Below are 15,745 nucleotides of genomic sequence, written 5' to 3'. Positions count from 1 at the left end.
ATAAACATAGACATTTGACTATATCTTCAGCACTCTGCCTTCAGTTCTTTGGATATATGTACCCAAAGTACCCAAATTCCCAAAGGGGAATTTCAGCAAGTTTTTAGTACCTAGCTGCTTCCTACTGCTGCCAAACACATTTTGGTTTTCCATGGTAATAATATAGATATACTTTTATAGCTTTAGTATATTTCATTATATAAGTGGCCATAAATCTAACCCTTTTGTTAGTTACTTAGGATATTGCAAATAGTTTACTGTTATAAATAACTGTTTATACACTTTAAGCATCTATGTACATATGTTTTTGTTTATTTATGTGATAAATTAACTAGAATTGCTGGGTCAGATGATCTGTTTATTTTTAAGCTTTTGAAAAATATTGCCGAGTACAGAGGTCTAGCAATTTATGCCTCCTTTATAAGACGATGTATGAGAATACTCTTTCCTCCACATTTTTGCTGTGATTTTCTTTTTTAATCTTTGTCAGTCTGATAAGCAAGATATAGCTCACTCTTCAGCCATCATTGAGGGTAATTTTTTAAATGCTTATTTGAATTTGTATTCTGCCTTTTGAGATAAAGATTGTGAACTAGTCAGGTCGAAGGCCTCAAGCCAGTCTGGCTCAGTCAGTAACCAGTCACTGCCCTCGGTTAGTACATGTGTAATCTTCCAGCTTTCATCAGGATGTTTACCAAAGGTATGCTGGACACCACCATCTTCACACCTCCATTGGCAGTGCTTCATGATATGTAAACCCCGGTAAGTGTGGCCTTTCCATGGGCTATTGCACCACCAGCCAGCACTAGACCTGCCCTGTGTCACTCAGCCACCTCCTGAGGCTGTAACCTGAGTCCTGTGCTCCCAATCTCAGTTCCAGCCTCAGGCTGCTTGACTGTCCCCATACGGCTGACCTTATTCTCCACAGTGATACTGGTGGACAGGGGCCAAGTCCCAGGGATGAGATAGCAGAGTCCAGGCCATCTCAGGGTCTGTGCCTTTGCCACTGCTAGGCAAATTTTTTTTTTTTTTTAGGCAAATTTTTGACAGTGTGTTTTGTTGTAAAATATGGTCAAGCATAATGTCCGGTAGTTTTATTTCATTTTACATGCCTTAGATGTTCACATAATTTCTCAGTGTACATTTATTGACCATTCACTATATAGTAGGCCATGTACCAAGTGCTGGAAACTCTGAGATTAAAAATATAGTCATTGGTGCTCTAGCAAATGATGGTTAGCAGGGAAGAGAGGAGAGACACATAAATAGATAATTATAATAGAATTTTAATAGTTTTACTGGGAGGAATAATTACTGTGATGAAAATAGAGGTGGGATACTGTGGAAGCATGTGGAAGGGACTCTAGTGCCAATAAAAAGTATTTAGGGAATGCTTTCCAAAGGAACCACTGCCTAAAGAAAAAGTGGAACTTAGCCAGGTACTGCAAGGGAAAGAGACATCCTGGGCAGAGGGAAAGGGTTACAGAGGCACAGGGACCTGTCATGTTCAGAACTGAATTTCTAGCATATGATTTGGCTACATATGTGGTGGTAAGAAATGAGGCAAGAAAGGACCAAATTATGAAGCTAAGACATGTCTTAATACATGTCTCAGCTTAATACACATTTATCACATTGAGTATCAAAGAAAAAATAATTTTCCTAAGTTATTTAATTTTTAAAAAAAATACTTAAAGGCAAAAACTACCCTTTATTTCTTGAGTCAGTTAAAAAGAATTGCCTTGTTTCTGCTAAGTAACTGCATTGTTAAAAAGTGTGTGGCATTTATACTGTCCTTGAGAAAGCAGAACTAGAAAGAAGAATAGACATGGAACACCCATAACAAGTGGGTAGAATTGTGGTGAAGGGAAAATAAACTGTGTATATCAGTCTTTCATGTCTGCTAGAAAGATGGAAAACATATAATTTGTTTTCACTTCCCCGTGTGAAAGTTTTCCATAATTAAAGGAAGAAAATAGCCTAAGATGGCTGGTTGCCATTCCTTAAAGAATTTATTTTTCCTTTGAGATTAAACATTTTCCCATTAACAGTAAATAAAGTAGCCAAGCTGCTAGGGATTTGATTTGAGTGCTTAAAACCCTCTACCTTTCAGCATAGGTCCAATCAGGAGACAGGTTAAACCACACAGTAATTTAAACAGAGGAATGTGGTATGAAGAATTATTAAGCTATAGTAGGAAAGTAACTATAAAGACATGAAGAACACTCTAAAGGGTACCCTAGGAAGGACCAACTTGGAAGGAGACCTGCTTCCCAAGGCTAAGGTTCATACCTCATTGAAGAAGGTGTGGTTTCAGCTCATTGGATGGTGGAGGCCAGTGGGTTGCCTGGGCTGGAACTGATCCTCAGTCAGACAAGCAGAAAACAAACCTCCCAGGTCCAAGTGAGCAGTGGCTGTGAGATATGAGTATGCCCTATCCCTACTAGGAGAGCCTAGTCACTGAGACTGCCCAGTCTAGGTGTGTGGCCAGGAAAGTGGACCATCAGATGTCCTCACAAATCCACACCACTGATCAGCCATGCAGTAGGAACAAAAGCACACAGAACACTGCATGCACCTTATCCACTGTACTCCAAAACCATTAAGAGAAGCCCTTCCTCCTGCAGTGTCTCTCCAGTTATCTGTACTGGCAAAGCTTCACGGTGTGCTCACTGTAAAAGAGAACATGCTAATGGCTAGTCCATTTTCATAGACCACCTGCGGAGTGAATTTGGAGCTCAGTAAATAGATCAGTAGGTAACCTGCACACAATCTGACTGCTTAAAACCTGGAACATTTCACCTGTGTCTCGCTTATAATTGAGAAACAAATTTAAAAAAACCCTGAAACCTAGGAACTGATGTAGCTCTCACAGCTCAGCCTCCCTGTCACCACAGACTGATGGGATGCTCACAAGCTGAACCATGCTGTTTTGTTGAGCACAAGCAGTCCCATGGGACCATCCACTACGAGCAAGGTCACTGTGCAACCCACGAAATATGAAACACCCTCTTCCTTGAAGCTGCCTGGTATATGTTTTTAGAAGTGCTCCTCTAAGCAGGTTTTCACCTAACACTTAATAATGAATCAGATAAGGAACATTTTAAATACATGTAGGCTGTGGGTAGATGATAATTCGTGACCAAAATCCTGTTGTAGACTATTAAAAGTAGTCATTTATAGATTATAAAACAATACAAGAAAAATTTTAATGGAAAGCATCTTGCTTGTGTGTGGTTGGGTGTTCTTTGAGTTTGATATGAACCAAGTAGCATCAGCTCATTTCCCTTAACTTTTTAAAAAAGTCTCCCCCAAAGCCTACTCCCTCAGATTTTACCGTATTTGTGCACAGTGAATTCTGAATTATTACAATTCTACAATATCCATTCTGAAGACCAAACATTTTTTGATAACTCATTTATTAGTAAATTATATCTGAACCAGCGTGACCCTATTTCGATTCTTTGGGTATACTGGGACACTCATATAGTTTGCTGCAGAAACATTAACTGATTATAGGGTGCCGCCCTAGGTAGTTCATGTATGTGTTGTATGCACAATATTACCTTTCTAAATTAAGTTATGAAATATGTCTGCCTCCAAAGGTTTAAATAGGGATTATAGACATATGTCTGTACCACTGGTGGCTCCTGCCAGTTGCTGAAAATGCAGGTTCTATCCCTGGGTTGTGAAGATCCCCTGGAGAAGGAAATGGCAACCCACTCCAGTACTCTTGCCTGGGAAATTCCATGGATAGAGCAGCCTGATGGGCTACAGTCCATGGGGCCGTATAAGAATCCGACAAGACTTAGCAACTAAACAACAAACAACAATAGATATATGTATGTATAGCATCCATGGCATAGTGGTTTTAGAGGGCACTTCACTTGTAACTATGTGAGTTAATGAATATTAGCTAAACTTACTGTGGTAATATATTTTCCTGTTTGTACATATATCAAATTATCATGTTATATACCTAACACTAATATAATATTATATGTTAATTATATTTCAGTAAAACTGTGATGAGGAAAGAGGCCACTTTAATATTGTGGACAGTTTTTAGTTTTGATAAATTAGCTCATGTAAACAAAACAATAAGAAAAGCGACCTTTAATTTTCCAGTAACTTTCCATTTTGTTCTGGATTTCAGTTGGAGGTTAACATAGGAAGTGTGACTATGAATATCTTGTATCCCCGAAATGAAGGCTAAAATAAATTTAATCAGGACAACTATAAGCTATAGACATGATCATTTATACAAGAAAAAAAGAGCCTCTGAATTGAGGATTGCATAGATAATACGTGTATATAAAAAGGGATCAATAGCAGTATTCTTACACATTTTCAATGGGAGAAATGCCAAGAGCAATTTTATTAGATCCTGTTTGCTTTGCATTTTAAAGGAATGTCAGTTCACATACCAGTGTTTTCATAAACAAAAAGTTTGATGATGTTTCCCACCTACTCATACCCCCTGAAAATCATTCAAGTGAAACCTTTCAGCTCTTTAATTATGATGGGATAGAACTGACTTCTTTTCTGTGTGGTCATGAAGAAGCATTTGAGCTCAAAAATTTAGCACAAGAATTTTAGCACTTTAGGATTTTAGCACAAGAATTTTTCTGGAAATTGATGTTTTTAAGCTTAATGCAGTGATTATGTTTTGACTTGGAATCTCCCCCTCCATTTCTGTTGTTGTTCTGTGCAGATTACCAACGCCTGATGACTGTGGCTGAAGGCATCACCACACTTCTGTTCCCATTTCAGTGGCAGCATGTGTATGTACCCATCCTCCCTGCTTCTCTGCTACATTTTCTTGATGCTCCTGTCCCTTATCTGATGGGCCTTCAGTCAAAAGAAGGAACTGACCGTTCTAAGCTAGAACTTCCTCAAGAGGTAAAACTTAAAATGATGATGCAGCATTTGCTCTTTGTTGAGTTAGGTCAGGGCCACTTTTGTTAGATAGCATTGTCTTTGTCCAAACTGAGTCTCTGGCTATTCTGAATTTTCCAAGTAGGTCTAGGGCAGACACTCGGCCAGAGAATTCAGATCCTGACTTCTGATGGTTATTATATGACATAGTCAGTAATTAAACATGGTTCAAAACAGAACAGTGGCAAATTTTCACAGCTGTAAATTTGTGAAGATGGAGTGATAGTAGTATTACCTAGTTGCTTTATTATTCTAATAACATTTTATTTCTTTATTCATGTTTTAAATTTTGTTTTTAAGTGGTACAGCCCAGTTTTAACATCCTTCAAAATTATTGTATTAATTGAAGTGAATTTGATTCTTGACCTCTGTCAAATGAAAAATAACATCTTTCTGCAAACTAAGGATCATGGAAATATTAAATACTTAGTCTGTGTTTTCAGACATAAGACCAGTTATCAACTTTTCCTGAGTGTCAGCTTAGCTAGCTGGGTGAGATAAAAATTCTAACCCTTAGCTTTTAGGCCACCTTAAGATTACTATACTTTCTGTGTGTTATATTTTCCAATGTTGTTTCAAAAGAAAATAAACAGGAATTTTTGAAAGCACTTTGAATCTAATTTTTAGCTGATGTTAGTAGTACTCAGAATTGAAATGTAAAGCCTTTGAATTAAAATATTGATGAGAGAGCCATGGACTATTAAAGAACATAAAATGGTTAATTACATTATATTATTAGCAATTTAATTAGCACCTTTCTCAGTAGAATTTTTCATGCTGTGCTTCACTCTTATTTGCTCTTATTTCCCATAGAGATTCTCATTTTAATAAGTGAATTTAAAATAACACTCTAAGCCACAGCTGTTATACCTAGAAATGATTCCTGTAATCATCCATTGCTTGCTTTATCCTAATGAATGTTTTCTTACCAAAATAGACATTTTTGTTCAGGGGGAAGTAGCCGATTCAGGTCATATAGTATATACATGCAAATTGTCTTGCCCCTTTTGAGCTTGTGCATGTTCTCTGCTTCTTTCTCGGATACCTCTTTTTTCTTATAACTGAACTCTCGTTTTCTCTTTTATTAAATTAAGTGTTTTGTTGGTTCAAAGAAGTAAGTCCTTTAAATTTTCAAGGAAAAAGAAATAGACTAGCCAAATGCAGTTTGGTTTAAAGATTTAAACTGTGATGTGTTTGAGTTTTGTTGAGTAATCTGCTCTATTTGCATGTTAATTAAATTATATTTGTTTAGACACAAATATTACATTTCCATTTTTGCATGAGTAATAATTGTTGAGAAATTTTTATTTATTTATTTACTTTTAGAGAATTTTAAATGCCAGCTTGATATATTTGTTGTTAGGAAATCTTTCTGTTTCTGTGTGTCTGTGTGTATCCTCTGTGTGTGTCTATGTGTATCCTCTGACTCTAAAAAGGAACATACTTAAATACTCTGAAAGCTCTTATAGTAATATCTGTGATTTTCTGATTTTTTCATTCACTAAATCAATACTTCAGTAAGTATACATACTTATCTGTTCATAGAGTAGAATAATATGAAATAACCTGAATCAGCTGTGAAAATAGTAGAGCTTCTGTATAGAAAGCACTGTACATGTGTGCATTACTGACTTAGAAGAAAAGGCTAATGGCATATCACTTTGCTCTGCTGTTGTTTTACAATGAGATGAAATAATCCACACATGTAATTTGGAGGAGGAAGTGGCATAAAAATAATCATTTTTTTAAAAGTGGCTAGTAATATTCCCCTTTCCCTAAAAACTGCAAAATAAAATAATAGCTAAAAATAGTTAGAGGGTTTCTTAGAATAGTTGTGAAAATAAGTTTACAAAATGATTAAAGAAGATATGACTTTAGTTGTTAGCTAACTAATGTAACTACATAGGCTTAAAATTAACTACACACTCACTAGCTCCATGATCCAAAATGATAGGCACATGTAGCTGTTTCTTACGTTGTTTTTGGCGGGGTATGGGAAAGTGATGATGCAAGGATGTAGGACTGAGGATTAGTTGTATAGACTAGTACCTCACTTTCTACCATCTTTACAGTGAATGGTAGACAAAAAGCAAGCGAAAAACTGAAATAGCATTGCTTTTGCTATTTTCTTTTTGTTAATATCTTGCTTTTGCTACTTTCTTGTTGTCATATCTTGCCCTAAAATTCTATGAAACTGTTAAATTATACTCTCTGACATACACTTATGCCATCTTAACTTCAGCCATTAAGAAAACAGAACTCTTACCAAACATGGAGAGAGCTGCCCTGGCCTCACGTTTCTGGATGCTTTATCCTCTCGCCTCCATTTTTAAGGTTCCATAAAATGACCATCTCCTTATTCATTCAAACAATGAGTTCATTCAAGCAAACAGTTGTCTCATACACTACTAGTGTGTGATATCCTGGGAGATATCTAGAGGAAAAAAGTCACCTTTAAGAGCTGTTCTGTTTTCCAGAATAAGACATTTACAAATATCAATAGCAGAGGCTAAAAAAAAAAGTAAGAAGAATGAAAGATCGAAGAATGTATACAAAGGAAATCAAAATGCCTTTAGGATTGGGACAGGCTTCCTGGGAAAAGAGATCATTAAGCTTCAATCCTTTGTCCCCTTACTTTTGAGGGAATGTTTGTTGTTTTTAATTGGTAGTAATTACATATCATGAAGGCTTCTGGCAGGTTGATTACTAAAGTTATAGAAGTATTTAGTCCTAAAACAACATTGGATTAAGATATTGAGTATATTTTTCATTCTTGAATTTTTAAATTTTTTTTAGATTTAATGGTATTAAAAATGAGAAACTGACTTACAAGAATACCCTATTGTATGCAGTTCTTTTCTGTTGTAGAAAAAGGGCTTTTTGGTTTGTCTTCAGTAAATTTTTATAACACAAGTTTACACTCCCTATCTCTTCTTTGTAATAAAGCCACAATTTGGGCCCTTGCAAGCTTGCATAGGAGGGTGAGAGAGAATCGCAGTAACATGGAGAGAAGCCAGTAACTGTGGTGCAGGAACACCCACCTTGCTGTACATTTTTGGCTCAGTAGTGATTACGTGAGCATGACAAGCTTTAAAATTTCCCCAGATGTATCATTTTTCTCTTTCTATGGAGGAAGGAGAGGGATAGAAAAGGATAACAGGAAGGCGTTAATGGTGGGAGACAGTACAAAATCTAACTTGGTGAGGGGTTGCAGGTTAACATTTAGATTAGCAAATTAGTGAATTTTTTTCTTCCATTTTTAAAGGTATTGAATCATCCACTTGAATTTTGGTGACCTAGTTTCTCCCTTTAAGCCTTACAATACATCCTACTTTCTAGAGACTGTAAAAACATATATAAAGATGTGGATTTAAATAAAACTGTAAGTAGCACTACTGTCTTCAGTAAGATATGACTTCAGCTCTTACTTTATTTTGAGAAAACTATTAACATTGGAGATGAAGCATAATGGAAAAGAAAAGAATCCATTAAGCTACCAGGCTGTTTGAAGATGCATATCTGGAACAGGTGTCAGGAAATCATGTACGTTCTTGGGCCTCAGTTTCTTCTCTACAGAATTAAAAGGTTGGATTCAAAGGTTATCTTAGGCTTAAAGAGTCACTGTTAATTCTCTGGTTTTGGATAGTGAAAATCTTGAGCTTTTATTGATCTTAATTTGGAACTCTGCTGTACTTCTTGCTTATCAGTATCTAACACGAAGAGCAGGGATCAAAAGAGAATAACAGAGACCCAATTGTTTGCTCTCCTTTTTTCTTGGTGGTGGTGGTGGTGGTTTAGTCGCTAAGTCGTGTCCGACTCTTGCAACCCCATGGAGTGTAGCCTGCCAGGCTCCTCTGTCCATGGAATTCTCCAGGCAAGAATACTGGAGTGAGTTGCCATTTCCTTCTCCAGAGGATCTTCCCAACCCAGGAATTGAGCCTGGGTCTCCTGCATTGCAGGCAGATTCTTTACCAGCTTAGCTACAAGGGACATTAGCATTCAAAATCAGAGGACAGTGTGAATTCTATCTTTGTTGACCTTGGGGGCATTGTTGGGGGGCAGGTAGAGGGAAGTATAAGGTGAGACTTCCTATTCTGTTTACTGACTTCACCTTATGCATACTAATGCAGTCAGGATCAGTTTTATGTGATGGGCTACCTTGCCCTCCTCCTCCCCCTCAATTTAGGAGCCCAGTTTTCCTTTACTCTGACAACCTTGTTCTGACTAAGAGGGTATGAACAATAAAGGTAAAATGCTGTTTTTGCATATATTGTCATCAGGTACCTGAGGGATAATCCAAATTTTATGCAGGTACTTAGCCCCTTGAATTTTATTTATCTACTTGAAAGATATTTAAAAGTCTTTTAATTCAAAATCTTGAGTGTAAGCAAACAAACAAACAAAAAAAGCCATTTTCTCTTATTTCAACCTCTTCTTTTCCTTGACTCAAAAATATTCAAGTCAAGTCTGAATTACTCAGGGGTCACTTACCTTTCTCTAGGCACTAACCCCACCCCTCTCTGCCTCCTGCTCTTTGTCCTGACTTCTGAAATGGTCTTGCCATGTAAGAGGTTGAAGCTAATTTTGGATAAAGTGAAAATTTCTGGATTTTCTGTGAACTGTAATGCTCTTTGCCAATTTCTTTCCGTTTTGGAGTACTGTAGCTGCTAAATTTTAGCAATTATTAATTCTAAATTATAAATGGTGTTAGAGCAGTGGAATGGCATAGAAAGTTCAAGCTCAGCGAGCATTTTATTTTACCCTGTGCCTTCTATTTGTAAGGTACTATGAATCTGTGCATTTTTACCTGTATAAGGAATACTTACTGGATGCCGTATATTGCAGAGTCATTTGTTCATCAGTTATAATAAACTGATGAGACCTGGGGAAAATAATTTATATATATATTAGAGATAAAATATTCCTTTGCATAGGGGAAAATGCTGGCAACAGAGATTTATTTTTAAAGAATAAAAAATTCTTAACTCTGAGAAGGTTAGCATAAAAGGCTGTAGAAACCTGTGGTTTTGTTAATAATGGCTGGCAAGAATATTTTAGAACATAATTTTCCTTTCCTGAAAACCTTTGTATTTCTTTTTTCTCTTTCAGGCTAACTTGTGTTTTGTTGATATTGACAACCATTTTATTGAGTTGCCTGAAGAATTTCCACAGTTCCCCAATAAAGTAGATTTTATCCAGGAACTCTCTGAAGTTCTTCTTCAGTTTGGGATCCCTCCTGAGGGCAGTCTGCATTGCAGTGAGAGTGCCACCAAGCTCAAGAATCTGGTTCTGAAAGACTTGGTCAATGACAAGAAGAATGGCAACGTCTCTGCAAATAGCATCAGCATGTATGAGTTACTGAAGGGCAACGAAACCATAGCCCGTCTCCAGGCTCTGGCCAAGCGGACTGGTGTGACTGTGGAAAAAATGGACCTCTCTGCCTCTCTGAGTGAAAAAGAAAAAGACTTAAAACTGCAGTGTGAAGAGGCAGAACTGAGGGACTACCAGCTCAATGTCCAGCTCCGAGAGGTCTTTGCCAACCGCTTTACACAGATGTTTGCAGATTATGAAGCGTTTGTGATTCAGACTGCCCAGGACCTGGAATCCTGGCTGACCAACAGGGAACAGATGCAGAACTTTGATAAAGTAAAAAGAACCAGAGTTTCCCTTTTTGTGGTTCTTAATAGGCTATATGTTATTGATTTTGTTAACTTTTTTTAAATACAGAATTTTCTCCCCACCCTTACCCTTAAGAACTTTTTTTAACCACTATTTTATAATAGATAAAATAATTTCACAGGAAAGTAAATGAACTAGCTCATTTAAGCTGCTCACTGAATCATGTATTAAATTGCCTCTAACGTCATTTTAAAATTTTCTATATTTTGAAGATACTTGAAGTAGAAACTCTTAAATTTCATTCATTTGTCAAATCTGTTAACACTACCTCACCTTGTAAGAGTTTTATTTACTCATATTTTAGGATCAAGTCTAGTTAAATGAAGCCTATTCCTTTCTAATAAATCCTTAGATTATTGTCTTCATCCCACAGTCAAGTCACAACTTGCCCAATAAAGGTAACAAACAGTTTACTTTCAGAAGGTAAATTTTTATCTCAGCATCAAAAGAGAAAAAATGAGGTTTTATGAGAAAAATGAGGTTTTATGACTGTTAGACTGTGTTCCGAAGTATCAGAAAAGGAAGACAGAAAGGGATACTAGCTTTTGATTGTCCTGCTGAAGTTGAAGCTTCTTTCTAAGGTCTACTATGTTCTTCTGCCAGTTTTTCTGGACATATTCACCAGATTTCTTCCCTCCACCACTACGCTCTCTGCCCAGGACAAAAGCACTTAGGGGTGTACATTAACTCTTTCAGGTCACTAGGGTGTAGTTCAGTCCCCTGCCTTTATGGTTGCCAAGGCATGATGTTGCAATTAGAATAAATTATGGCCTTTTGCTAAATGGTATCTTTGTGTCATGGAAGACCTCTCAGAGAAGCTAATATGTTCCAAGAGGCTAATCTACAATCTTGGAGCATCTGCCAAATAAGTATTAACAAAAAATTTCTGTAAAGGTGGGTAGTATAAAAGATTTTTTTCTGATTTTATCAGGTATTTTTTTAGATAGTTATATAAACCACATTTAACAGTTAAGTTCTGATCCATTTTATGTTAGAGAAAACTTCTTTAATAAATTAAGAGACCTTCACCTACCCAAATGTATTCCTGCTGTTAGGTTCCTTTCTCATTAAGCTTAACCATTTCTCCACATTTTTTCCTAGCCAGCTTGGAACTAATCTGTGTACACTCATGATATATCTTTGTAGCAATTCAAATTCTTTTCTAAATCAAGCACTGGTACATTCTTCCTCTTAATCTTTATGTAGCTTCAAACTATAAATGGAATTCTTTTTATATAACCCCTAGAGAAATGAAAGTTTCATGTTGAATTCCAGAAAGCTTGTAATCATCTCATTTTTCACTAGGAAAATTTACAGAACTATCACATACTAGTCCTGCAAGCCAAGTCTTTGCTGACTTAAAGTCATATAGCCCACAAGGATCTGAATCAAAAAGCCAGATATTTGGTCCATTTAGGAAAAAAGGCTGTTTGCTCTATGAAAAGTAAAGTTGATATTTATCTCTAAAATAACTTTTTAAGAGGTAAGCTGACTTCTGGATACTGCTATGAGCCATTCTTTGGCTATTTGGATTTGTGTGACTACATCTAAGCTATGAAGGCACTTAAATTGAATAAATGGATTTCTGTAAGGAAGTTTGTCAAAGACATCCTAAATATCAGAATTTGTTTCCTAAATAAATATGCTGGGAGGAAGCTATGAGTATTAAGGAGAGTAATCATAGGTCAGAACATATACTTCCACCTTTCCCCTTCTGGCTTTTGCCACATTGCACCCAATCAAAAGAATGAAAAGCAGAAGCATCCCAGTAGCTGAAATAGTAGTCCACTTCCAAATTTTAGCTGGTGCCAAGTTGTGACTAGAATTCCTCTACAGGCATGGACCTGAAGAGCCAAAGGAAAGAAATGAACCCTTTGAATTAGAAGCCGATTCCAGTTTCCTGAGCCATTCTGTGCAAGCAGACAAGCTGGTGACAGCGACATGCGGCTGGTTGTACATGTTTTCCACAGGCTTGGCTGGCTTTGGATGGTTTTCCAGGCGGTGCTTTTTTTAGTGGTTAAGTCCCAGGCTCTTCTGTCAGCACAGGTCTGGATGGAGTTTGATATTGAATTAGTACTCATCCATCAGTTTCTAACTGTGGGCACCTAGGAAAACATCTACTTGAAGAACAGATGATTTTACTTATAAGCACAAATTCCATATTGTTGTTTTTTTTTTAAAGAGTATTGCTTATGTATATATTAATGCTATTATTGTATCCATTAATCACCTGGCTGCCTTATGACTTGGAGGTATTTGGCATAGTCTAGGAATAGAGAGTGGAAAAAATTACAGCTCACTGGGGAAAAGGTGTCAAATTTAATGGCAAGTGAAGAGAATAATTGACGTTCATGTAGTGACTGATCCACCATCTTTCATTAACAATGCTGTCTTTTCTGTGTGATGGTCATGAGGACCAGAACGTAAATCAGTTTTGAAAGATAGGAGCAGCGTTAATGACTTAAGTGACCTAAATTCTATGAATTTAGAAGATAGGAGGGAAAAAGTGGCATTTTAAGGATTTTTGAATTTCATACATTAGTTTTGCGTGTTATAAGATTGAAAAGGAATTACCTTAGCAACAGATAATTTTGGGGTTTATCATGTAGTATTGAGATGATCTCTTTGCACTAATTGCCTGATTCTCTCATTACAGGCTTCCTTCCTGTCTGATCAGCCAGAGCCGTACCTGCCATTTCTTTCACGCTTCATTGAAACACAGATGTTTGCCACCTTTATTGATAACAAAATTATGTCTCAGTGGGAGGAGAAAGATCCTTTGCTTCGAGTCTTTGACTCTCGGATTGAGAAGATAAGACTCTATAATGTAAGGGCACCCACCTTGAGGACATCTATTTATCAGAAATGCAGCACTTTAAAAGAAGCAGGTACAGTTATCATGCCTTTAAAAACTAACTTAAAATCCATGATCATTTCTTTTTACACATTGTTGACCTTATAAACCCCAAAATTATTTTTCCGTTTTAGACTTCCTGGTTAATCCTTGTGCTATATCAAGAGATGCTTTCTGTAGTTTTGTTTCGTTCTGTTTTGTGAGCTAATGTGTGTCCTATTCACACTTGACATTCCTCTTCCCTCAGAAGACGAAAAACGGTAACAAACTGAATGGAATAAAACTATTAGGTTGCTGTAATTTCTGTCTTATTCTCTTTATTACCTTAATGAAAAAATATTAATTTTTGTCTTGCTGCTTATTTTGCTTTTTATTTTGCTTTTTACCGTTTCTCTCTTCATCCAAGGAAAATAGCATTAATTTAACATAGTAAATTTGAGTTGCTACCTAATTTACATGATTAAAACTATTTACTTTAGTGGTACCATTAATTGAAATAGCTTCATCTATTGAAATTACACCTCTAGATTCTCGTATTCAAATGAGAGATTCCCAGCCCTGATGTTAGTTTTTCTCTCAGAGAATTATGAGTCTTGGCCAATCTTGTCTGGCAGTGTAATACTATAGTCAGTTAAATAAATAATCATATTAATAGTGTTTACTGAGTGCATATTCTTGCTGTTTTATGTGCATTTTTGCATTTGATCATAATGAGGAGGTATAGACACACTTGATTGTCTGTTTTATTGCTGCCTTCATCTTACAGTTGAGAAAACTTAGAGATGAAGTCACTTGCTTGTGATTGAGTAGCTAGTGGTTGGTGGAGCCCGGATTTGAACCAGAGTTTGACTGATTCTAGCACCTGGAGTCTTAACACATTAAGCTGTTCATTCAATAAATAAACATGTAAAATATACCAGTCCACATAGTTTTATACTTTCATACCCAGTTCTTAACTCTTTCTTAGTTTATTTCTCAGCCAATAAGCTGACTTTTATCACTTGAGTGCCCCTTCCTTTTATATCTTCCCCTTCAAGTGTAGAGGCTGTTTGAGAGCAACCTTCTTTTTCTTTTTTTTTTTTTGAGCAAAAACCAGCAGATGTGGATTTTCTTTGCTCTGCCTCTGTTGCTTGCCTTTCTCACTTCATTTGAGGTAGAGCAGAGTTGCTCAGAGGTTAAAGCATCTGCCTCCAATGCGGGAGACCCGGGTTCGATCCATGGGTTGGGAAGATCCCCTGGAGAAGGAAATGGCAATGCACTCCAGTATTCTTGCCTGGAGAATCCCATGGTCGGAGGAGCCTGGTAGGCTACAGTCCATGGGGTCGCAAAGAGTCGGACACGACTGAGCGACTTCACTTTCACTTTTCAGAGTTACAAGAGTGTGGTGATGCTGTAACTGTTGCATGTTTTAAGGAAAGAAGTATATAAATGATGTCTCTTGTGTAGCCTTCAGAGGTTTCTGATAACTTGAGGAAACATCATTCTGTTATATCCCACTTATGAGGATATATCCTTGGAGCCCTTTAGGAAGTGACAGTTGCCTCTCTGTTTCTGAAAGTTGGGGGAGCAGAGTAATCAAAATTGTCTATGCCTGTTCAGAGAGTAGTATGGCTTTCAGTGCTTTAGTAGCCATTTAAGTAGTATAATGCCTTGTTGAGCAAACTTTATTCCTCCCTTCCTGACAGAATTTTTAAAATGAAGGTAAGTGCTGATTGCTTTATTTGTGGGCTTCTAGAAAATGTTTTCAATTAAAATAAATTGCTCGCCTCTCAGAGTTTGGTACTCATACTGTCATCACAAAAATTATATAATACTCTTAAAAATGTACCATTATAGATTTACCATATATGAAAGAGATTAAACTAAGTTTAGAAATAGTCTCCCAGGAACTTAATTTATCAAAGACTTTCTTTAAAGGGAGGCAATTGACTGTGACTATATCTTTCTCTCATGAATGCAGTTATTTCTTTTATCAGGTAAAAGATAATAGACTTTTGTCTTTTAAAAGACTTACCTCACCCTCACCCCCATCCCAGCCCCAACAGAAGCTGTGGAGATTGGGATTTTGTTGTTGACATTGAATTTTATTGTGTATCTTTTTTTTGGTCCTTTGTTGTTTTGCTTTTGTTTCTGTTTTGCCTCTAACTAAAAAGAATTTTGATTTGCAGGTGAATGCTTTAGGCAGAGGCTATCTGCTGCTGATATTGTGGCACCAGAACCTCATGATTTCTTTGCAGAAAGACAACAAGTTGCTAGTAACGCAGTTTTCTATTC

General features: G+C 36.7%; 1 protein-coding gene across 7 annotated transcripts in view; it reads left to right on the top strand.

Annotated features, from left to right (window-relative positions):
* The window catches only part of DENND5B (DENN domain containing 5B), a 213,413-nt gene that overhangs the window by 127,209 nt on the left and 70,459 nt on the right, over positions 1-15,745 (top strand). For 4 of the 7 annotated variants that reach the window (XM_043439976.1, XM_043439979.1, XM_043439975.1 and 1 more), the window contains 4 exons: positions 4,715-4,902; positions 10,048-10,584; positions 13,274-13,505; positions 15,640-15,726. In XM_043439976.1, coding sequence (XP_043295911.1) covers positions 4,715-4,902; positions 10,048-10,584; positions 13,274-13,505; positions 15,640-15,726 — 1,044 coding nt within the window. The remainder of the gene's footprint in view (positions 1-4,714; positions 4,903-10,047; positions 10,585-13,273; positions 13,506-15,639; positions 15,727-15,745) is intronic. The other 3 variants (XM_043439977.1, XM_043439981.1, XM_043439980.1) reach the window with 1 other exon arrangement.

This window comes from Cervus canadensis, chromosome 21 (assembly GCF_019320065.1).
Source record: "Cervus canadensis isolate Bull #8, Minnesota chromosome 21, ASM1932006v1, whole genome shotgun sequence".
Taxonomy (NCBI): Eukaryota; Metazoa; Chordata; class Mammalia; order Artiodactyla; family Cervidae; genus Cervus; species Cervus canadensis.
This window is presented reverse-complemented; position numbering and strand designations above follow the sequence as displayed.